This window comes from Saccostrea echinata, unplaced genomic scaffold (assembly GCF_033153115.1).
Source record: "Saccostrea echinata isolate AGI-Se365-2 ecotype Australia unplaced genomic scaffold, CSIRO_AGI_Sech_v1 ptg000001l, whole genome shotgun sequence".
NCBI classification, from domain to species: Eukaryota; Metazoa; Mollusca; class Bivalvia; order Ostreida; family Ostreidae; genus Saccostrea; species Saccostrea echinata.
Genome location: NW_026889750.1, coordinates 1,639,850 through 1,664,022, shown reverse-complemented (window position 1 = coordinate 1,664,022; position 24,173 = coordinate 1,639,850). Strand labels below are relative to the sequence as shown.

Genomic DNA, 24,173 nt, shown 5'->3' with positions numbered 1-24,173 from the left:
AAGTTATACTCTACCATATCTCCATCAGTTCTTCAGTATTTTTCTCACAATGTGTACAGGGAAACCTGTCTGTGCTGTTGAACATTTTATAATTTTAACGATTACATATGGATGGGTTTAGAAGGTCAATCCATCTTCTGTCTGGTTTTCTTGATGTATTTGTTAATTGAATGCATAAATAAAGAAAACATAGCACTATTACAAATGAGGGAAACACAGTAGCACTTTTTCAGTAGCACAGTTATAATATGAAGCAAATGAAACAACCCGTTTTCTCAGTTTAGAACTGAAGTTAACATCACAAAGATGCGTTTCACACAAAGCTTTGTCATAATTGGAAAAATGGCATGAAAATCTGACTCGAAAGCACATGCAAAGAAGTTTAAAACGGCATGGATTAAATGTTTCATTTGTATTCATTATTGACACAATTCCTGATGAATTCAGCATTTTCCTGCCTATAGAGTTCAGAAAACATTGTTTGATACTGGCTTAAAACCTTTATTTTCATCACAAGGGAAAGATATGTATCAGGAATTATGTTGTAATTAAACTGGGGTTAAGATCCGAAATTGAAATTTGACGGCACACTTGTCTGGTGGAAAACATATCCTCCTCTTTCCTCTATCTTCTTTGACTCTATAAAAGATGGAGCAAACGTGAATTCTAACAAATTTATATAATATAGTGTTGAAATAAAAAAACACCAAAAGTATCTGATGAGACTGTAGCTCAACTGATTTGTACTGGAAGGGAAAAGTTTGATGCTAATGTTATTATGAATATTTTTGTTTTCCAATTATAAGTTGCAGAAAACAAATCGAATAGAACTGATCCATTGTAATAAAATTCTAATAATTACGACCTTGAAATCTACATACAATAAACTGATTTTTGATTAAAATCTATGATTGGAACAATGCTCCTTAGAACTGCCTCCTGGAGCACTCACAATTCAGTTATAAAATTCATATTTCATCTTTCTGAACTTGCTCTACCAACACTGCATAGGGATACTAAAATCAATCTCTACTTGTGGCTTATCAGATACAGTCCCTGAAACGTTCTACTTTCCCATTTTTCCGTTCGCTCACCGTTCGTTCAGCGTGTGTTCACCGTTCGTTCACCGTGCGTTCACCGTTCGCTCTCCGTTCGCTCTCCGTTCACAGTTTTGCGTTCAGCGTTCACCGTGCGCTCGCGTTCACCGTTCACAAAGCGTTCACCGTTCGCTCTTCGTTCGCTCACTTTGCGTTCACCTTGCGTTCAGCGTTCACTTATCGTTCAGTCTTCAGTGTCATTCGGAACTCCGAAGTGAAAGGACTTATCTTTTTTTAAGTAAGGATTTACAGGTTTTGAATTCAATAAATAACATACAGTTTTTAAAGAATCATTATTTCATGGGAAAAAAATTATCTACAATATTTATTTTATTATTGTAACTTATCTGTTAGGTTATTTATAAAATTTATGTGGAAAATCAATGTTGTTATAAGTACATGTACATGTACATGTATGTACCGATGTAGAACGATGCTGAAAAATTAAATCTAAATACAGTCAAAATACTGATACTTCAAGTACTGCAACATTTTGCTTTTATGTTAAAGACGACAAATCGTAAATGGATAGATAGTAATCGAAGTCAATTAATTTACCACCTGCAACAAAAATACGAAAATATTTATTTCTATCACATTTTTTTCAAATAATACAGAAATACATGTTAGAACTTGTTCTGAGAATGATAAACAGTACTGCGGATATCCAGTTAATTAAATATCTTTAGAGCGAATTAAATTGATAGTGTGGTTAAAAAAAAATATTTGTTTAAAATGTAATACATTAAAGAATTTTTTTTCTACTTTACATATATAAAGTCTTTAATTAGAGAGAGAGAAATGCCTTTATAACATAATTATCATTTATATAACCAAGGTGATTCTCCGGTAATGATATTTTTCACCGTAACTTTATGTTTGTCATTCGATATTATTAAGAGCCCTCCCCCCCCCTTTTTCCCCTAAATCGGTTACTTAGTTAGTATTTCCAGTACATTTTAGTTAACATTTAAGAAGAAGTTAATGTGTTTTGTAGCACAAAAATTTCAGTCTCAAAACAAACATGCATCTAAACAAATTCATTAAACAATAGTAGTTCAAAATATACATGTGCCGGCGGTGATACATGTATTTTAAATTGGCAGGGAGTATGTTTCAAATTCAAGCGGCTTAATCATTCCAAGTGTTTCTTCCAAACGTATTTTATTTATTTATTTATTTTATTTTATTTTTTTTTTTAGAAATGTTGGAATCAGATCTATAGAAATGATAAGAAAAAATGTTAAAACTTCTTGGAAATACTAACACTTTGCCTTCGGTGTGACGAGACTTTCACACCTGCACAGTGTCGAATGATTTTGATTGACAGGTCAAGCACGTGGACTTCGTGTGAACTTGAAGCAGGAAAAAAAACCGATTATGACTGTAAAACAAATGGATTTGTTGATAAAAAAAATGGATACTTTCACTGCCTGATATATTTAGAAAAGAATTAGAATTTTTGTGTGATATAGGTGCAAACATTTTAGGAGGGGGGGGCTAAAACCGAATCTCTCTCTCTCTCTCATTTGTCTGTTTAATAAAAACTATGCCAACATATTACTTAAATATCAAGTTGTGAAAATTTAATATATAACAAATAATATGATTGCCTCTTTGTATCATCTTGTCCGAGTATAATCACGGCCGGGAAATGTCTACAGATACATGTAGAAGTCCGCTCAATAAATAATCATAAAAAAATAAAACTAACACATAAATATATTATTGCATTAAGATTTTAAAATACGAGTGTATTTATGCAATAGGTCCACATACCTTTGTAAATTTTTTTTTCCTCATTATTTTACACGGAATCCCTTGTATGGTTGTTACAGCCGTTGTAATTCATTCTATAAGTCCGTAATTTTCTCTTCTAAAATCCACATTATTTGCAATGGTTTTTTATATCAAATAAGAATAAACATATTTATTTTACAACTATATTAATTTCATCTGTTATACTACAGCGTTTGGTAACAATTACAATGTTTTACAGCGATAAAAATCGTGTTATTAAAAAGTTGAATTTAAACATCGTACATACGTGCAGAAAATATTGCAAGAAACTTAAATTAATAATTCTACTTAATGTGCATGTATCGTCTTTCTTAGGACAATTTTCATTGATTTGTTTATTTATTTATTATTTATTTATTTTTTTTAGCACCAAGCATTAGAACACAATAGAATAGTTTCAATGCAAGGAAAAGATCAGAGGCATTCCGAATAAATCGTTCATCTTGCGTTCACCGTTCGTTCACCGTTCACTTTGCGCTCGCGTTTGCGCTCCGTTCGCGTTCTGCGTTCGCTCACCGTTCACCGTTCACCAAGTTGCGTTCAGCGTTCACACATCGTTCACTCACCGTTCGCTCTGCGTTCGTTCAGCGTTCGTTCACCGTTCGCTCACCGTTCAAGTGGGAAAGTAGAACGTTTCAGGGACTGTATCTATAACTGGAAGAGCCATGACAATTACAGGTACACCGTGTACAATTTTTTTTACCTACAGTTTGTGATCTGATTATAAGCTATGTAACAAGTGCTTGTTTTCTGACTTGCAAGTCATACATGAAATTTATACCTCACCTTGATATTAAATAACCATTCTGTACTACACTTTGCCCATTTTCTGTGATTTATATTTTGCTTGTGATAAAATTTAATGTAAGCCATATTATGCCTCTGACCAACGGTGACTATTGCAATGCATTCTACATTTACACTCTATATATATTTCTCTTGTATTAATTAGGACTACAGTCCACAGTCTGATTGACCTACCAGCAGCTGCTCTCCTCTGTTCTGCCAGCTTAAAGACTTCCTCCACCTCTTTCCTCTGTTCCTCGGTTAACTGACTGATCAGAGAGTTGTACCAGTTAGGGTCATTTCCCTGGAGGTCTGTAATGTAAACAAAACAATGTCTTTAAAAAAAAACTGATTAATAGAGAGAACTGAAATAGTACATATTCCAACTTCACCACAATCTTGTCAGTCTACACTCTACTGCAGCAGGGTAACAAATTTAGCACACCTACATGTACAGAATTTTCAACTCCTTTTCAATTTCAAAACTGGGCAAATTCAAATAGGGCAGTTACCTCCATTAAAACACAGCTTCGTCTGGAAAATTTGGAAGGGGTGAAATTGTTTGCAAGTGTGAAAAGAAGAAAGTAACACGGGGCAAAAATAACCCCCTATACAGCAACGCCTGGATGTCAAATCTTAAAATTACTATAGGAATCCTCCATTTATAATGTATTAAAGTAAAGCTTATCTTCCAACATTTCACAGAAAGAACCTACTTGATAGAACGGTTTTGAAGATCATGTACTCATCTACTGGACAGGTGTCTTCGTCCAGCGGAGTTTGGTAACTCTCGAGAGCTGTCTCCTCTGTTCCGTCGTCTGTGTACTCGCCATCACTATCGTCATCTTCATTGTTAGCCTAGAATAATGATGACAGAATCATTGTGACAATGGTTTTACATGATAACAATTACAACATCCTTCTCTGATTGATTTATGTACATGGCTTGTACTGATTTGGTAATACTTTAACTTTTCTTAGAAGAAAAAGTTTACTCACTGCTTTTTCTAATTTTTCTATATATTGAGCTCCTTCCTCATCTATTTCATCTTCTGAGCTCGCAAGTTCCTCTGGAATTATAACAAAGCTTGACTGTTAAATCTTGGAAGAGGCATTCAGTTATATACAGCAATTTTCAAATGGTTTTAATCCACTATCTAAATGTTCTATTGACATACAATGTATAATATGTACTAAAGCAGGATTTAAATTTAAACCAGTTTTGCTGTTCTTTATCCACTAATTCAAGATCAATACCAAATGATTAGTTCACATAAATGTACATGTAAATACCGCTACACATTTAACTACATGTAAATAAAGATTACACTAACTAATCCCAAAATATTCACAGCACTAAAACAAGTAAATATCATCATCAGTGAAGTATTCCTACCATTGACTTCATCATCGTCATCCTCATCTTCATCATCGCTGTCCTCATTTTCCTCTTGAGCTTTGCCTGGTAACATAAAAACCACATTACAACACTATTTCAATCTTGTTTTGTTTACTATTGATACCATATACAGAGCCATATTTGACAGATATTGTTTACAATGTAGGTTTTAATCACATTGATTTCCAACAACATACACTAAAACGTAAAGAGAGATCAGAAACACTCACTTGCATATGCTCGTTTTAAGCCTTGGAACAAAACAAGAGAAGCTGGCAAGATCTGAGGACCAACACTACTTATTTCTTGGGGTCGATTTCCTGCCATGTTAATTAATGAACATAAACCTAAAACACAGATTTTCCTGTCATGTAACCTGAAATCAAAAGAAAAGCTTTAAGTACACGTAAAGTTAAATAATCACCGAAATCAAGAAATAGGCATTTACAGAGGAAGTCATCAGAGAAAAATATTAGAGTGATTAACATTTAAAATCATCCTGATCATTTTGTGATTTTCATCACTCAACTTCCTCTTTTTATCCATTTCTTTTTATTTATGCTCATCTGCTATTTCTATGCAGAATTTGTCATACATACATGTATAACCAAATTCTCTTGAAAACACTTACCCTAAGAAACAGTCTACATCATGAAGCCATTGTTTTAAGAATTGTTCTAATATAGATCCTGTGATATTGTCTATCTGTAATTTAGTTAAAGTGTCCAACAATAAAGGAGTGTTATAATACAGGGCCGCAATCACAACTTGTAAACACATTGTCCGTAATTCAGAGGTCAGAACTTCACGAGTCAATCTCTGTAACACAAGTTCTACAAAAGATGGCACAACCTACAAGAAAAAAAAAACATTATTAAATCAATCATCGTCTGACAAAAAGATGATGAACCCTATGATAGATGTTCAATGTCACATCACATTATAATTATGAACACCATCAAAAGTGAACATGTGTTTTCAAAATGTCTTAAGAGTTAAAACCATCATAAAACTGTGATATCAACAATTCAACTGCCAGATATCCAATAGGAATATATAGGAAATAACATCCTCAGGTACTTTTTACATCTGCCTGGTAATGTACCTAAATTTTTTTGTGGGAAAACTGGGGAAAGTAGCAATAATTCAATCACAAGTTCTTGGGAAAAATTATATATTATTAAGGAATGTCTAGTCTGACCTCAAAATGGAACAAAATCACCACTGAAGTACAGGTACATGTGAATACTATACCTGATCCACTTGTCCAGGACATTGTAATAAAATAACTTCCAACAGTTTAGCAGCATGACACTCAGCATCTTCTCCTATTTCTGCTGACATCACCTATTATCAAACCAATGGAAACGAGCATCAGCAGAGATCAAGCATTGTCAGTTAACAATATGATTAGTCTACAGTGTCATCGTTCTGATATTGGTTGTTCAGACCCCCTCCCCCCTCTTTTTTTTTAATACAATAGTCACTGACATTATTATAGCTGTTTCCACTTTTGTATGTGATTTACATGTATACACATTCATACTGTTGAACAACAATACATGTATAAAGTACCTGTTTACACATTTTGTATATGATTTGTATGTGTTCAGGATTGGAGAGGAAAGCAGGGGTATCCACTGTTATGTAGTTGTGAAGGGCTGGCATCATATCTAAAATCAGTAAATACATTTCAAGTTTATCAAACTTGAATGACTCTATCAAACTGCATACAAAACAAATAAACTGGAACTGACTCAGAAAAAAATTAGAGTGTCTGAGATAAAATCATGTAAGATCAGATGTTGTTTTCATCATTAATCAGTTCCAGCCTACATAATTATGTCATCTTTCACTATTGTGAAACTTTTAGACAATACGGTACCAGCTTACCTGTAAAGTAATCGATGCCATCCTTCTGGAACATCTCGTATAACATACCAAACACCTGCCACATGTGATGAGACACCTGAGCACTGGTCAGGCTGTAGATCAGAGACAACACTTCCTCATAGAAGTCTGTAAATAAAACAGATATAAACAGAGCTCAGGGATAAAACAACACACAGGTAACATGCTTTTCTGAATAAATTCATTTCTTATTCTTGAAGAAAACAATACAAACTCCTTAATTATGCATTTTACCCCAAAAACAAACTTTTTGTGAGAAAATATTTACCCATTATATTTTTCTGTAAGATAACTCCTATAACATTCAATACAATTCCTTCCAACTGTGTCAAAATCTGAAAGACAAAAAATAAAGAGGTTGCCATCTAAGCTATAAAAAGTTTGTCTCTATGCAGAGGAATTAACAAGAAACCCACATTTTAAACCCTGAATAATTATCTGTATTACTGAGCATGTACATATACATACCTCTTTTTGGTTTTCCATGACATTTAGAATGGTTTCCATGGTATTTAGGATACCAAGTGCAGTAATGGCTTTTTCTTCAGAGCTGTCCATATCTGCTTCTATTACTTGAGCAAAAGTCTGAGCCTACAATTAGTATGAATCTTACTGTACAAATGTTGAATTTAAAAACTATATGAACCTTACTGTACAAACATTAGCTCAAATCCTTCCAAAAAGTATACATGTACTCTGTCGCATAAAGTGTGTATTTTGACACATAACAATAGTGGTATTTCATGTATATGCATTTTGTGTGTAATTTACTTGTATTTAAGAATATTCAAATCTTAATCCAGGGATTTATCAGCCTATTTTGGGAAACGCCATTTTTAGGGAATTGGGAAAAAATTATCGGCTATTTGATAAAATTGGGAAAAATAAAAAATCTTGCTATCGTCATGTATTCAACTGTAATTCATTTAACATTTCAGCATGAAATCTAATTTGGGCGACCAAATTAACAGACAATTACAAATGATCCAACTTTATCATACAAGATCAATTATGAACAATAGACTGATTAAACTAAATTTGACTTCAATGAGTATGAAGTATTTATACAACTCAGGGTAGTACATGTGTGTATGAGATTCCAATTTAAGTCATTAGAATCTGTTTCTGGAGATTATAAACCTCCTGCAAAAAATTATACCAAGTACACTTTTTTTCAAAGTCCCCTTTAAAATGAATTGAAAATATATTTTTCCATCTGAAATAATGCCTACAGTTCTTACCATTCACTCGTAGATCAATTGAGTAGGTGGAAATTACTTAATAAATCTATATTATTACACAATATCACCATTTTCAGAAAAACAGAGGAAATTCGGATTAAAAGTCGGCGATGTTTACAGTGTTTTTAAACATGTGTTATGACCATTTGGCTTTGCTAAATGAGATAAATAGAGAAAATTACAGACAATCTGACAGTTTTACTGAGTTTTTCCCCTAAGATAATTAATATAAAAGCATTGTTTACCGATTGGGAAAAAATACTGCCAAATTGGGAAAAATTGAGCTCATTTTCAATTGGGAATGGGGCCGAATTTCGGCCCCTGAGAAGGTACTGATAAATCCCTGTAATCATTTTGAGAATGGACTATAAGACTAACCAGATGTGTCATCATTTCTACAGCTAGTGGAGTAACTTCTTTGTCAAATGTTATCACAATTCTTTGCATCACACTGGTAAGGTCATCATTTTCTGTTTCTCGTATAACTTTCAACAGTTCTATAAAATTAACACAAGTTAAAGTTAATTCATTTCTTATCTACATCATATTTTTATGGGGAATATATTTCAGTATATTCAGCTTTCACACTGAGAAATCAACTCACCTAAACAAATTGGCTTGACAAATGGTTGGATAAAATCTCTGGCTGCAAAAGAAAGCAAAAGTGATGAAAGACTTCCTCTACAAAATGATTAACAGATGCACCTATCTGAATATCAACACTCTACATAATGGTGACCTTTCTAGCCAGTATACCTTTTTCTTGCTCTACCAGAAGGACCTGCAGAGCTACAGCAGCCTCTACACGGACAGGAAGCTCCTTGTCTGAACACAAACTATTCCGCACCATCTCTAAAGCTGTTTTTAAGTTATTTTCATTCTTAAACTTCAGCTCACAGAAATGCTTCAGCACCCATGCAGCCTGCAATGTTAAGTAAACTTATGAAAAATACACTGAAAAGAATCAAAATCTACATATAACATGTCTATTGTACCAAAATAAAACTAACAAAAGAAGCTGCCAAAAACAAACATGTGCATATATGTATAGCATAGTCTTACCCTAGCTCTCAGGAAGCCATGTTCACTGTTGAATTCTGGGAAAACATGTGTAGCCAACAGCATTTCTGCCTGGTCTTTATATATTTTTCTCTATAAAACAAAGTTAATGAGAAATTTAGTATGCTGTTCTCAAATAGTAAATGATTCAAGCTTCTCCTAGTATTTAAGTTTTTTCATCAAGCCATTTGTCATCTGGACAAATTTTCACATCTAAACAATAAAACTTAGTTTAAAACCAACAATTAGTCAACAGAATTCAAAATACTAAATGTGGGGTTTTTTTTCCTTCAAGTTGCAACAAAAACATTACATTTATATATACATGTAATACAGTAAAAACAATTAACATTAACTAAATAAACAGAACTAAACAAGAAGGAATCTGTGTAACACCAGCTGAACTCTTTTACCGAAGAATGCCTTGGCTTTCTGATACCCAGGAAATTGGTATTATTCCCCTAAAATTCCCAAGACAATTTGCATTCAAACAATAATGTTATATAGTACAAATTTTCCCATAAATACAAAACATACTTAAATTGAAAATGAAGTAGAGGAATAAACATGTAGTTCAGAATTATTTTGAAAACTGACTCAGAAAAAAATTAGAGTGTTTGAACTGATCTAATCATCAGTATCAGTCAATATTTTCATCATTCACTAGTTCTCAAAATAATTACTTTAAATTTCAATAAAGAAACTCTGACCAATTTTATATAGTGATCACATACTACTCATGTGCTAAGAAAATTAACTACATGTATATGATTGACTCACCTTCAGAAGGACTTCTGCCACAGCACCGATCATGTGAAGAGCCCCATCTTTCTGTCTAGGATTGACCTGTGGTTGTGTTAGGACCTGCATACAGAATCCCATGGCCTTCTGCAACACTTCCTTACGCTTCGAGGCAGCAGAATAAAACAAAGTCTGAGCAGCAATTACGGGGGACAGGAAATCTTCGAAAACATCTACAGAAAGAAAAGAGAGGTGGACCATATTGCTCATCTGTATCAAAATCCAATCTTCAAACCTACATCATTCGCACTTAGGTACTAAATTTACTACAATGACTTATAGAAGAGTTTATTTTGAGCAAAGTCAATCAACATCTGATCAACTCTGGTAGCTCCATAATACAACATGTCTTCATCAGCATTAGAGGAAACATTTGCATCAACTTCAGGCACTGACTTGACTTTAAGCTTTTCGGTATAGAATGCCCAGTAAAAGTAAGAAAGAAAGGAAGAGGACCAGGAAATCTTTGGTCTTTTTCATAAATTGAGTCTTTGGCACAGGTTAGGTAGCAAATTACAAAACAGAGTTGTGATCATACAATTGCAAGCAGAATAGTCTTTTTTTTCCCTCAGCAAAAACAATTCTGTTTAATTTCAAGCAACAACTTGTACATTTTCCTGACCTGCAGAAGACCGTCTCTTTTAAGGACATACATGTAGGAATGGTAAATCTGGTTCCGATATACTCCTGGGGATTAATGTTCCAGGCTTACCATACTTGCATCAAATATACATGTACTTCTGGGAATCTTTTTTTTTTTCAGAATTACCATACTTATTCTGATATTCTCTACAGACTTACCATACTTGATTCTGATGTACTCCTGAGGATCAGTGTTCCAGAGTTCATCGTCCTCATCGCTATGACACATCAGAGGGAATATCACCTCCTGTACTAGGGCCTGCAAGTGAAAGTACATACCAGTATTGTAATAAAGATTTCTATAATAGATAAATATTAACTGAATTAAAGCCTTCGAATCAATATTTATAGATGCCATCATCTTCCACCGATTTGAACTTAAGTTAATATAGGTAAAACTTGTTTAATCACAACTGATTCCACAGAAATTGGCTGGATTAGACAACATTCAGGATTAAATAACATTTCAAACAATGGACTTCACTGAGAGAGACTTCAAGTTTACATCATATTAGGCAAGATTTAGGAATACACAACATCTGGATTAGACAAGTTTCACTGTCTGTACATCTGTATACTGAATTTAAAACCACAAAGTCAAAGGACTAAATGGGAGTTATGATCAGTAAGATTATTCTAGCACTTGTACGAACTTAGCAGATCATACACATCTCTGCCAGCAGATTAAGTGCAGAAAGGTCAATATGTATACATTAATTTTCTTAATATTTGCTTTCCCAATTATGTCGTTCAAACTTCATTTAATTTACATGTACAGTTGAAAGTATATATAAATTTGAAAATGTCATGCATATGCAGTCAAGAAACTATAGTACTGAACACACAGAACACACACAACTGTGACAGTCCTAAACATCACAAAATACTAAATGTAATACAGTAACATCATAAACACATTTTCATGAATTTTCAATGACAATTGCAGGAGTTGAACCAAACTTTCAGCTGTATACTGAATTTAAAACCAAAAGTCAGGGGACTAAATGGGAGTTATGATCAGTAAAATTGATCTAGCACTTGTTTGATAAATACCAGATCATGAATGTCTCTGACAGAATATAAAAGTGCAGTAACAATAAACACAAAACATGGAAACTGGTCTTCCTTAAAAACAGAAAACATTTCTTTTAATAAACTCACCTGCATGTGTGGTTTCATGAACTTCCAACTGAATGCATGACTAACCCTATAAATATAGTTATGTATTAGTTACAAAACAAAGTGGAGCTAATTCCAATATACAAGTTTATACAAATATGCATGCAGTATATCAAGCCTGCAAATGCACTTTGATACTTCAAAGTAATGATAATTTGACAACAATAATTGTACATTATTCATTTCTCTTGAAAGCAAAGATCCCCCCCCCCTTTTAACACAGTATATGCTTTTATGTGTACTACAAGTACTTCAGAGATGTTTTTAACAAACTTTTTGTTACCTACCCCTGGTTGAGATAGTTGATAGACTGCTGAAGAACTCTTGGTGCTACGTAAGCTTTCTGTCTGTACTGGTCCAATACCTTAAACAAAACTTGTATGATTCCTCCTAAAATTTGATAAATAGAAATTAAGTTTTATGCAAAAAGTAAGCCACAAGAACAATTTGCATGCTTGCAGACAGAAAATTTGTTCACAATTGAAAAGAACTTTAAAATGTCCATACCAGAGAAAGCCTTCAGGTACCATTCTGCAAACTGATTGTATTCTTTGGTGACATTTCCAGGACTTCCGTATCTAAAAATAATTGAAATAAGGGTAAAACAAAATGTCACTGTGACCAGTTTAAGTTCTTGAAAACTTCACCAAGAGAATATACAAGTATTTCAATACCTCTCAAACACTCTGGCCAGGATGTGAACAGCCCATTTCTTTACCTTCCACCATGCCAATTCTGGGCGATCCTCAACATCTATTTGATTGGTTTGCTTTGTAAATGACAAAGAATGGTTTGCTTTATCAATGACTTAGCTATCATACTCTCAATCTTCTTAGGCCTTTGTAATTAAGCTACATGGATGTCCTCATCCCCTTATACCAACTACTAATACATAATAGCTGGGAGTTAAAAAATGAGTTTTCATCTTGCGCCATTCCATAAACAGTTACCATGTAGTAAACTATTAAGCAACTGAATGGCGCAAAATTTAAAATCAAAATTTTCCACATCTAATATTTAAGTTCAATAAATACTAGTTATACAAAAATCTTGAGTATCTTTCCAAATATAGATTGAATTTCCAATGAAGAGCAACAAGATACTTTTAAAGTAATAATTTTCATGGAGATTTTTCTTTGTTTTTATGGTATTAATTAAGACACCAAAGAATTCTGGTCCCCGTGAAAATTTCAAAATACAGTACCTTGTTGACTTTTACAAACATAAAATCAAATCCCAATGAACTAATAGTTTTTCCTCAAACCAAGAAACATTGACCCCACAGTAATAATTGATTGAACAGTAGCTTCAAAAATTTGCAGAAAATCACTGAGCTGAGTTGACAGGGTACAATACTAATGTTAATCACATTGTTTTAAGAGTAACCTTACAACATACCTCAGGAACGGGCCTGTCTACTATTTGTCTGACTGCCTCCATCCACTGGGTGAAAACCTCTCGAGTCAAAACTTCAAGGGGCAGATAATTCTACGATACAAAAAACATAAATTGTAATATCAGGAAGAACATTTATCAATACCCATAAAATCAATTTAAATTGTAAACATTAACTGAAACTGTTTAAATTGTTTGAATTGAGATTTAGAAGACATCAAGTAAGTACTTTCTAGGTTTAATATTTCATCTGAACTAAGATATACTCAATGACATACACTTTTTCATAGAAGTACCTGAACAAAAGCATAAAACACTTTAAGTATTTGTTTCTGTAGAAGCACTGAATATTCCGATTCATCTGGCATGAGGCTAACAAGACGCTGATACACAACTGGTAAAATCACTCCCATGGCATCATCCAGGATTTTTCTTTCATCAGGTCTCTTGTACCTTAAGTATCACAAACCAAACTTCATTATTTCAAAGCTATTACCTGTATATTGTTTCGGCCTTGAATTTATTTGGCTATTGAGAAAAATTCAACATGTAAGTTATCTTATGATCTGCTTTCCATTTAGGATCACAATTCACAGAAAAAAAGGGATCAGCATGGGCCTTCAATATTCATAAAGTGTGAATGATAGTATTCAATCCTTGTCATATCAGAACTTACTCATAGACCTTGACCATTTGATACAAGCACATTAACGCCCCCATCCACGTAGCATGGTTGTCTGACTGGATGTACAGCAGGATCTTCTCTGGAACATTTGGCCAGCGTCCTGGATAGTCATGCTTTATCATATGACTGATGCACACACATAGCTGAACTCTGAAAACAAACATATGGAAAAATTCAAAATTGCATCAGTTTCCTCATTGTTCTACACAAAAAAATATTTTGAAAGATAACTAGAAATCTGACCAGTCAGCAAGGGCCCCGCCAAGGGGTAGAAATATAAGGATGCAGATTAGGGGATGAGAATTTTACTTGATTACAAAAATTTAAAAATATATATAATGAAGAATAAGCAACAGCAACTGCTAAATATCCAACAACCTGTAAATAGTATCCTTCTACTTACATAAGGCAGTAAAAAACATCATATCTATAATAACTTAGTTACATGTATATTTAAAGAAGAATGAAGCATGTGTTTTCTAAAATGCCAGCCTTCAGTGAATGCAAATATCACCCAGGCTTGATCTTAACTTCAAAACAAACATCAGTTGCAGACAAAGGTGTTAATTAATCTTAAAGTGACAGAAAAATAACCCTCAAAAGTTTTCTGCAGCCAGCAAGATAATCATTAATCGCAAGGGATTAATTATACTGCTCTCTTGACCTTTTCTTCTTAGTTTACAATAAGAACTTTTTTAGCAATGATAGAATGAGGTTATTATCTGAATACCTGTTAAGATAAATAGTATTCTTGAATTTACATAAGGCAGAAAAAAAAGAAAGAAAGAAGAAAAAGAAAAAAATAATATAAAAATATAAAAAAAAATATCTTTTTATCTCCATATCTTGTTTTTAGAATTCAATAAAATCACAACTCTTTGTGTATTTTACCAAAATAAAGTATGAACATTATTTAAATCCACATTTCAGAGAATGTAAACATCATTCAGAATGACGTTAACTTCAAAACAACTTCATTTGCAGACAGAGGTGTTAATTAATCTCAATGTGACAGATAAAGATAAATGCTTTGGATTTTCTTCAAGAGGAAAGTTAATTAATCCCAAGAGACTCATTGCAGCCTTTCATAGTTTATAATAGGAACATTCTCAGCAGTTATCTCTCTTTGCCCATTCACTCTTATATAAAGTTAAGGAATCTACCCCACCACCCCAGCTCCAAAGCGGATGACATAGAGAACCAAACTATGCATCAAAATGTGTCTTACTGTCTATTCAACCAACATACCAAATTTGAACTTAATTGGTCAACCCTAAAAAAAGTTATTAGAAAAAAACAGAAAATTTGTGGACGGAAGAATGACAGATGGACAGCTAGACAGACAGACAGACGGGCAGACAGACAGACAGAGTGATTACTATAGGGCATCTGCAAATTCTTGCGGGGCCCTAATTAGCTTTTATGAATATGAATTTTCTTTAATATGCTGAAACACACCAGCATATATGACTGTATTAGCTGCATTATGCATGATTCTTAGCTACATCACCAGAGGATCAATTTTGATGTATCGCCTTACCTCAGGCCCCACCAATTTGTGAATAGTTCCTTGGATTTTCAAAAATAAGAAGTGAGGCCAGAGGGCAAAATAATTTTACTAATATTATTTTTAATTTTGGAGTTAAAAATCATGAGGCGAGCGAATACAAGTAATATAATTTTTTTTTTAATAAATGAAGTATGATTTCAAAGAGTGAGCGCTTATAAAATAAAGACTTATAATCATTAGATATCATTTGTATACCACATGAACTATGATTTTTAACTTTTTTTATATTGTTTTTAGGGGTGCAACGATACACTAACATCACAGTTCGATACGTATCACGGTATTCAGTTCACGATACGATACGTATCACGATACAAGGTTAAAAAGTCTTTCAAGTTTGTCATCATATTTTTTTTAATCTTGACAGGGTTATATAAAATGTTCATATTTTTTTTAATAATAATTAGAATAAAATTTTGTTAACTTGAATTGGATTGTTGGGTAGATCTTTGAGTTTTGACAATATTCTAAACCAATGATGAACATTTACAGGGAACTACGGGGGCCTTTCCTAATAATCTTCGTTTTAAATTGGAATGAAAAGGGAAGACATTCATTCTTTTATTCCTTTTATTTACGTAGAAAACCAGTTGTCATATTTCTCGTGTTAACATGTTTAGTCAACAAGACAGTGAACACACGTGATGAAATATCGTGTATTACCAAAGAATACGTTTAGATCTAAAGGATTTATCATTTGTCTTAACATCTATAACTTATAATCACATTAAGTCCTTCTCCGTCTTCCGTAAATGCGTTATCGGCGACCTCACGTTTTGCGCGGAAGCCATTTTGAAATTGTAACAAAGGAAACAAAACGGACGATTCGGATAATTCTGGACCGATCGAACCGAACCGCGATACCAGTTTAGCGTATCATGAATTGAACCGTGGAAAAATATACCACGATATACCGTCAAACGGTTTATCGTTGCACCCTTAATTGTTTTCAATAAATAAAAAGTTTAAGGTTTCAAAGACTTTATTTTCATAACAAGTAATGATTTGCTACAATAAATAAGGTCTTTTTGAAGAATTTCCTCTCCAATTTGTTGCCCATTCTGTCAAATCATTAAATAAATTCTGTGGTCTCATTTGCCTGTAATTTTTCCAGGGAGAGAATAATTTTTGGAAGCATTCATAAAACGTGAAAACGTGTTCTACTTTCTGTTTGTCATGTTTTGAATGAGGTACTTGTTACATTGCAATTCAGTTTCATTTCTACAAACGTTCTGTTCAGTTCCGTGCAAATTCCTGTCATGTCCAGTCTTGAAATCTCAATTACATCGCATGTAGATTTTTTTTCTAATTTTGATAGAGCAAGCATCATCAATATTCACCAAACCTTTCATGGACTTTTCGATGGTCTCTTTATAGTAACATTGAACAGCGCTTCAAAAGTTTCCTCGGCTTCTAGTTCGATTGCAGTATAAGGAAAACTAGAAATATGTCCATAAGACATGAATGCCCCGCCCAGGGTATATTAGTAATGCAACATTTTAACACAAATTGAGAAAAGTGAGGTCAAGGTCAAAGGAAAGGTCAAGGTGAAAAAATATTGATGCAGTTGAATAGCTTAAATCAGTATGTATCAGCATATGAAGTTTAACACCAATTTAAGACAAGAGGCCCATGGGCCTTGAATCGCTCTTCTGATAAACTGTACAACCTATCACTTCTATTTGAAGCCTCGAAGTATCCTGTATATTTAGATAAACCCTTGAAATTCCAATTCACACTCTGAGAACCCAAAATGATTCTAAGCCAATTAGTACCTGAGAGTTGGTCATGGTGACCTACTTATCACTTGTCATTCTCTGAAGACCCATCAACTAAGTTTGATGATTCTAAGCCAATTAATACCTAAAATATTTTTTAAAATTATAACCATAAAATTTTATAAGTAGGTCAAAGTGACCTACTTTTCAATTGTTTTACTCCAAGGACCCAAGATGCAAAAGTTTGATGATTCTAAGCCAATTAGTACCTGTAATATTTAATTAAAGCCATAAATTTTCAAAAGTAGGTCACCGTGACCTACTTTTCAGTTGCTGTACTCCGAGGACCAAAGATACATCGACTGACAAAGTTTGATGATTCTAGCCAATAAGTACCCAAAATATTTAATTACAGCCATAAATTTTCAAAAGTAGGTCACGGTGACCTACTTTTCAGTCAACCTACTCCGAGGACCAAAGATGCATCAACTGACAAATTTTGACGATTCTAAGCCAAATAATTCCTAAAAATATTAAATACAGCCATAAAATTTCAAAAGTAGGTCACGGTGACCTACTTTTCAGTTGTTGTACTCCGAGGACCCAAGACGCATCAACTGACAAAGTTTAAAGATTCTAAGCCAATTAGTACCCGAAATATTTGACTAAAGCCATAAATTTTCATAAGTAGGTCACCGTGACCTACTTTTCAGTTGTTGTACTCCGAGGACCCATGATGCTTAAACTGACAAAGTTTTATGATTCTAAGCCAATTAGTACCCAAAATATGTAATTAAAGCCATAAATTTTCAAAAGTAGGTCACCATGACCTACTTTTTACTCGACCTACTCCGAAGACCCATGAGGCATCAACTGACAAAGTTTGATGATTCTAAGCCAATTAGTACCCGAAATATTTAATTAACGCCATAAATTTTCAAAAGTAGGTCACGACCTACTTTTTAGTCGACCTACTCTGAAGACCCAAGAGGCATCAACTGACAAAGTTTGATGATTCTAAGCCAATTAGTACCCGAAATATTTAATTAACGCCATAAATTTTCAAAAGTAGGTCACTGTGACCTACTTTTTAGTCGACCTACTCCGAAGACCCAAGATGCATCAACTGACAAAGTTTGATGATTCTAAGCCAATTAGTACCTGAAATATTTAATTATAGTCATATAAATTGAAAAGTAGGTCACAGTGACCTACTTTTCAGTTGACTTTTTTTGAGGACCCAAGATGCATCAACTTACAAAGTTTTATGATCATAGGACTTAAAATGTCCAAATTATGCCTCTAAAACGCATTGAAATCAAATGCCTGCAAAGTTCAAAAAGTAGGTCACTGTGACCTACTTTTTAATAAATATGTTTTATGGCCCCAAGATGCATCATCTTACAAGATTTAATGATTCTAAGCCTCCCCGTATTCGAATTAATGACCTTAATTGTTTTAAAAAAGTTTAGCCATAAAATTCAAAAAGTAGGTCAAGGTGACCTACTTTTTAGTTGACGTACTTTGAGGACCCAAGATGCATCAACTGACAAAGTTTGATGATCATAGGCCTTAAATTGTTCAAAATATGCCTCTAAATCATTTTGAAAAAGAATGGCCGCAAAATTTAAAAAGTAGGTCACCATGACCTACTTTTGAGTCAACATGATATGAGGTCCTTAGATGCACCAACTGACAAGATTTGATGGTCCTAGTCCTTATAGTAAGCAAAATATCAACATTTTAATAAAATGTAATTTTTGGTCAACTTTGAAGTGACCTTGAGACCACGCCCTTTGCCCCAGGGTAAATCCCCGTGCAAATTTTAATCTACAACATATCCTCATCCTTTTGTGTAAGTTTGGTGATAATCTGCCCAGTGGTTCTTGAGAAGAAGATTTTTTAGCAACCAGTACTTTTGTTTCTATTTTCCTAATTATCTCCCCTTGTTAAAGGGTCACAACCCCAGTTTTAGTATAAAAGGGAGCCCTTGGGCCAAGGATATCCTGTGACAAATTTGACAATAATTGGCCAAGGGTTCTTGAGTTATGGCCCATATTCTAAAAAGTTAACGCACACCGCACACCGCACAAATGGCCATAGCATTAGCTCTTTCAGCCTTTGGCTCAGAAGAGCTAAAAAGTGAGGTCAAGGTCAAAGGAAAGGTCAAGGTCAAAAATTATTGATGCAGTTGAAAAGGTTACATCAGAATGTATTAGCAAATGAAGTTTGATAAAAATATTATGAATGGTTTCTTTAAAACTGAGCTAAACACTAATTTGAAGAAAAGTGAGGTCAAGGTCAACAGAAAGGTCAAGGTCAAAAAATATTGATGCAGTTGAATAGCTCTCATTAGTTTGTATCAGTATATGAAGTTTGACACTAATTTAAGAAAAGTGAGGTCAAGGTCAAAGAAAAGGTCAAGGTAAAAAATATTGATGCAGTTGAATAGCTCTCATCAGTATGTATCAGCTAATGAAGTCTGTTAAAATATCTTGAATGGTTTCATTAAAACTGTGCTAAACACTAATTTAAGAAAAGTGAGGTCAAAGTCAAAAGAAAGGTCAAGGTCATGTTGAAGCAGTTGATTAGCTTACATCAGTATGTGTCAACATATGAAGTTTGATTACACTATCTTGAATGGTCTCATTAAAACTGAGCGAAACACTAATTTAAGAAAAGTGAGGTCAAGGTCAAAAGAAAGGTCAAGTTCAAAAAATGTTGAAGCAGTTAAATAGCTTACATCAGTATGTATCAACATATGAAGTTATATTACACTATCTTGAATGGTATCTTTAAAACTGCGCTAAACACTAATTTAAGAAAAGTGAAGTCAAGGTCAAAAGAAAGGTCAAGGTCAAAAAATGTTGAAGCAGTTAAATAGCTTACATCAGTATGTATCAACATATGAAGTTTGATTACACTATCTTGAATGGTATCTTTAAAACTGCACAAACACTAATTTAAGAAAAGTGAGGTCAAGGTCAAAGGAAAGGCCAAGGTAAAAAATGATGCAGTTCCATAGCTCTCATCAATATCTATCAGTATATGAAGTTTGATAAAAATATCTTGGATAGTTTGTTTGAAACTGAGCTTTGAACAGAGCTAAACGCAAAGTGTGACAGAAGGACAGACATGACAAACACTATATGCCAGTCTTCGCCAGATCTTTTTTTCAGTACATGCCCTTTGGGCAGGTTTAACCACTTATTATGCTAGCCCGAACAAATATTTACATGCCCAGAATTTTATCAAGTAATTTTATTCTTATTTGCCTTTTCATGCCAAGGAAATGATCCGAAATCCATTTTTATCGATCTATTGTCTTGCCATTAATATTGTTTTCAACCTGTACACTTTTTGTGTCTCCTTTGCAAAAGAGTTCCTTGAAAATTGCGGTAGAATAAACTATCGTTAAAATTTTATTTGGTGCTCAACTTCAGATGAAAAATCAGACTTTTAAGTACATTTTATGTTATTAGTATTATTTAATTTGATAATATGGAGGCTTAGGCCTCAGAATTTACATGCCCTTCGGGCTGTAAGTATGCAATTTCCACATGCCCCTTTTCAATTTTACCAGCTCCCGGGATTTTTCGAAGACTGATATGCCCAGCCATATTCATGGAGGGGCATAAAAATCACATCCACTGTTTTCAACTATTGACATATCGTACAAATAAAGAGTAGACAGGCATCGTGAAAAACTTCACACATTGTTACACAGTATGAGTTACAAAGTACGAACTTTCTCACTCCCGCGCTTCTGTCATTCAACCACTTGTTCCGAAGTCTTTTGTGCATTTGGTGTATAAGTCGAAAAAAAATGTACTCGGATATTTTTGGATGCACGGGCGGACATATTTTTTTGATAATATTATAATCTGGATTTGTTACAAATAGAAGTGGAGAATCCGATGAACTATATTGCAAATTGGTACATGCATGGCCTCACCAGACCAAAGATATTTTCAGAAACTTTTTTGGACTGGAATTTGGGCATGAATTGTATCCTCAAGAAAATTACTCAACTGATTCATAGGCATTTTCACAAACTTATTTTTCTTAACAATTCTTCACAAAAATTTACAGATGTAATGAACTCTGATATCAATAATTCATGGATATAGCAAACTGATTTTGTGTCCCGTAAAGGCTAAAATAATGAAATTAGTGATTTTGTAAGATCTCAAAATTGAAAATATTCAATTGACATAATTTTTCATAAGTATTTATATTAAAAATTCAATTTATCAGGAAACTCTCATACCCCAAGGCAAGTTTTGTATTTGATATTTTCCCTGAACATATTCAGAAGTCATATTTGAAGGAAACATGCATATTGTGAATTCACTATACATATTTTTTTAAAATTTGATATATATATATATATATGGACATAATGAATTATGGAACAGTAAAGTAAATTCACAGGTCTCCAAAACCTTGCTATTGCTGCATTTTGCTTTAGTACATTATCTGAATGGATCGAGGGATCAAAGTCATGTAACTTACCTGCCTGAATCAGGGACATGGTCACATGGATAATGTCCACAGTAACTTACCTGCCTGGATTAAGAGCATAAATGATGTCCACAGTAACTTACCTGACTGGATCAGGAGCATGAATAATGGCCTCAATTATGTGTTCTCGCACAGCAGCTCTGTCATGTTCATGAATAGAAAATGGTACTGGGTCACCTGGCTTTTCTATTTCTCGATCTTGCCAAAACTGGGTCACCATGTTTTTCAAATAAATGACACCTGCAATTCATTGATTAAATACCTTATTTGTCAGTTACATTCAACAAAACATACTGCTTTTAGTCCACTATTGTCCTTTGTTCATTAAGAAATTTACCTGCTTGTCTGACAGGCATGTCCAGTTGGTCTGACATAATTGCTTGAAGTAAAATAGGACTGAATCCTATAATTTTATGAACCTACAATAAATGGAAAAATATGTAAAAGCAAATACAATTTTTATGCTTGCTAACTAGTTACTAACTTGCTAACTAGTTATTACTTCGAAAGTATGCACCCTTCCCAACCAAGTTAAAGCTATGGAGTAAACCATTTTTGAAGAATATTCCATCTAAATTATGTGATGATGATAAAATTCATTTTTTACAGTTTGTACTTAAATGAAGGGTTGCTATTAGAGAAAAAGAGTGTTATCTTTCACCAAAGACAAAAATTAATATATAGTTTTGCATCCCTCTGTAGTAAATATTTATACCAGGTATATTAATGGTATTATAACCGTATTATACATAGTTTTCGTATATATTTTCCCTCCAAGTTATTTTCCTTGGATGCCATCTTGGAGGTCAACTGGAGTTTTTCCTTCTTTTTCTTACCAAATTTAAACATGTAACAGAAATATTTTGGGGAAAATCTTTATAAAATGAAAATTCTGAATTAAAGCAGGCTTTAAAACATTCTTCAGAAAACAGTGTTTCCATACCCTACAGGGCTTTCAATAATTTTGAAGTGAACATTTGAAGAATCTGTTTTAGAATCATTTCCACTAATCCAATAGTTAATTTTGCCAATTATGAAATTTGAAGTGGTGAATTCAGACCATTCAGAAATAATGCTAAATCACCTCCTGCTGCCCTTTACTGAAATGAAAACCCTGCCACAATGGCCAGTATGCTAAATTAAAAATTGGTTGAATAATGAAATAATCTGAGCATGTTGACCTCCAATACAGTGACCAACAGGAAATAACTCTAGACTTGCTAAATTCAAGTCTATTGAAGTCTATTGAAAACTATTAATTGCAAATAGTTGCGCAACCAAAATTGAATTTCAGCATTTTTATGACCACTCAGAGTGCATAAAATAGTAAAGTAAAACAATATCATCACAACATTATACTGGTCTGTTTGGACTAATTGGCCACAGATTTTTTTAGTCCGAATGAAGATATATTAGTCCGAGACTAACAGACTAACGTTAGTGCCGAACCCTGACAGGTCAGCAGGTCCAGATATATTGAACACTATCAGTTTCAAGGCTTTAATATCGATACATTTTCCCCCCTTTTAATAAGATTTAATTAACATCACAATTTCTCTGATTACTTTTCCTACTATATTCTTCTGTATTTTGTGACCAAATGTAATCAAAAACCAATACTAAAATAACGGAAGGTTCTTTTACATCATGTGAAATCTGTTTCCAGTTAGAATTCCAGAATGAAGAAAATATATGGACATGCATTTTGTAACACGATACTAAACAATTCTTGAAGTAAATTAGAGAGTTGACTGCATTCTAAGAGTACAAATTATCTGGCCAGTAAGCTTAATTTGTGTTATTGAATTCCACAATCAATCACAATTTACCCATCACCACATGGTTTCAGCCTTAGTAATGTTGGCAAAGTGCCAAACATATTCTACATATATTACAGTAAATTGTAACATGTAATTTAATATAAATCATATTTTTGATTATATAATCAAATTTTCACTTTAAGTACGGTGTTTTCATTCATCAAATTATTTTGCAGTTCTACACATGTGCTCAATGACGTCTGCCATCTTGGATAACGTGTCTGACGAATGGATTACTTACCTCGGACAACTGTTTTTCAGCTTGTTCTCTTTGATTCGGGTCCAGTGTGGCCCTTAACACATCTACAAGTTTTCCTGCATCCATTTTTCGCTATAACAAGGCGCTTAATCAACGTAATTTTGTGTTTAGAGGGACAACTTCTCCCTCAACCTAACCACATTTCAGTCGCGCCAAAGAGAGAGTATCCTCATGGAGGTACCGGAAATCAATGAGCTATGTCGTAAAATTTATTTAGTTGATTTTACCATTCCATTTACTTGAAACATATAATGAAGATTTTATATTTATTCTTACTGAAAGAAAAC

General features: G+C 33.5%; 1 protein-coding gene across 1 annotated transcript; it reads right to left on the bottom strand.

Moving 5' to 3' along the window:
• Positions 1 to 397: 397 nt before the first annotated feature.
• LOC133182816 (importin-7-like) lies at positions 398 to 24,081 on the bottom strand. The gene is made up of 28 exons (XM_061317664.1): positions 23,869 to 24,081; positions 22,145 to 22,226; positions 21,891 to 22,047; positions 13,987 to 14,145; positions 13,607 to 13,763; positions 13,314 to 13,403; positions 12,590 to 12,684; positions 12,423 to 12,493; positions 12,203 to 12,305; positions 11,898 to 11,943; positions 10,896 to 10,995; positions 10,074 to 10,267; positions 9,297 to 9,386; positions 8,991 to 9,156; positions 8,839 to 8,880; positions 8,613 to 8,731; positions 7,462 to 7,584; positions 7,262 to 7,328; positions 6,976 to 7,101; positions 6,658 to 6,755; positions 6,337 to 6,429; positions 5,714 to 5,934; positions 5,313 to 5,458; positions 5,080 to 5,145; positions 4,683 to 4,753; positions 4,400 to 4,541; positions 3,879 to 3,995; positions 398 to 639 (listed from the first exon to the last, which is right to left on the bottom strand). Exons 1-28 carry the CDS (start codon positions 23,950 to 23,952, stop codon positions 560 to 562), a joined length of 3,105 nt encoding a protein of 1,034 aa, XP_061173648.1. The 5' UTR covers positions 23,953 to 24,081; the 3' UTR covers positions 398 to 559.
• Between the last annotated feature and the right edge of the window lie 92 nt (positions 24,082 to 24,173).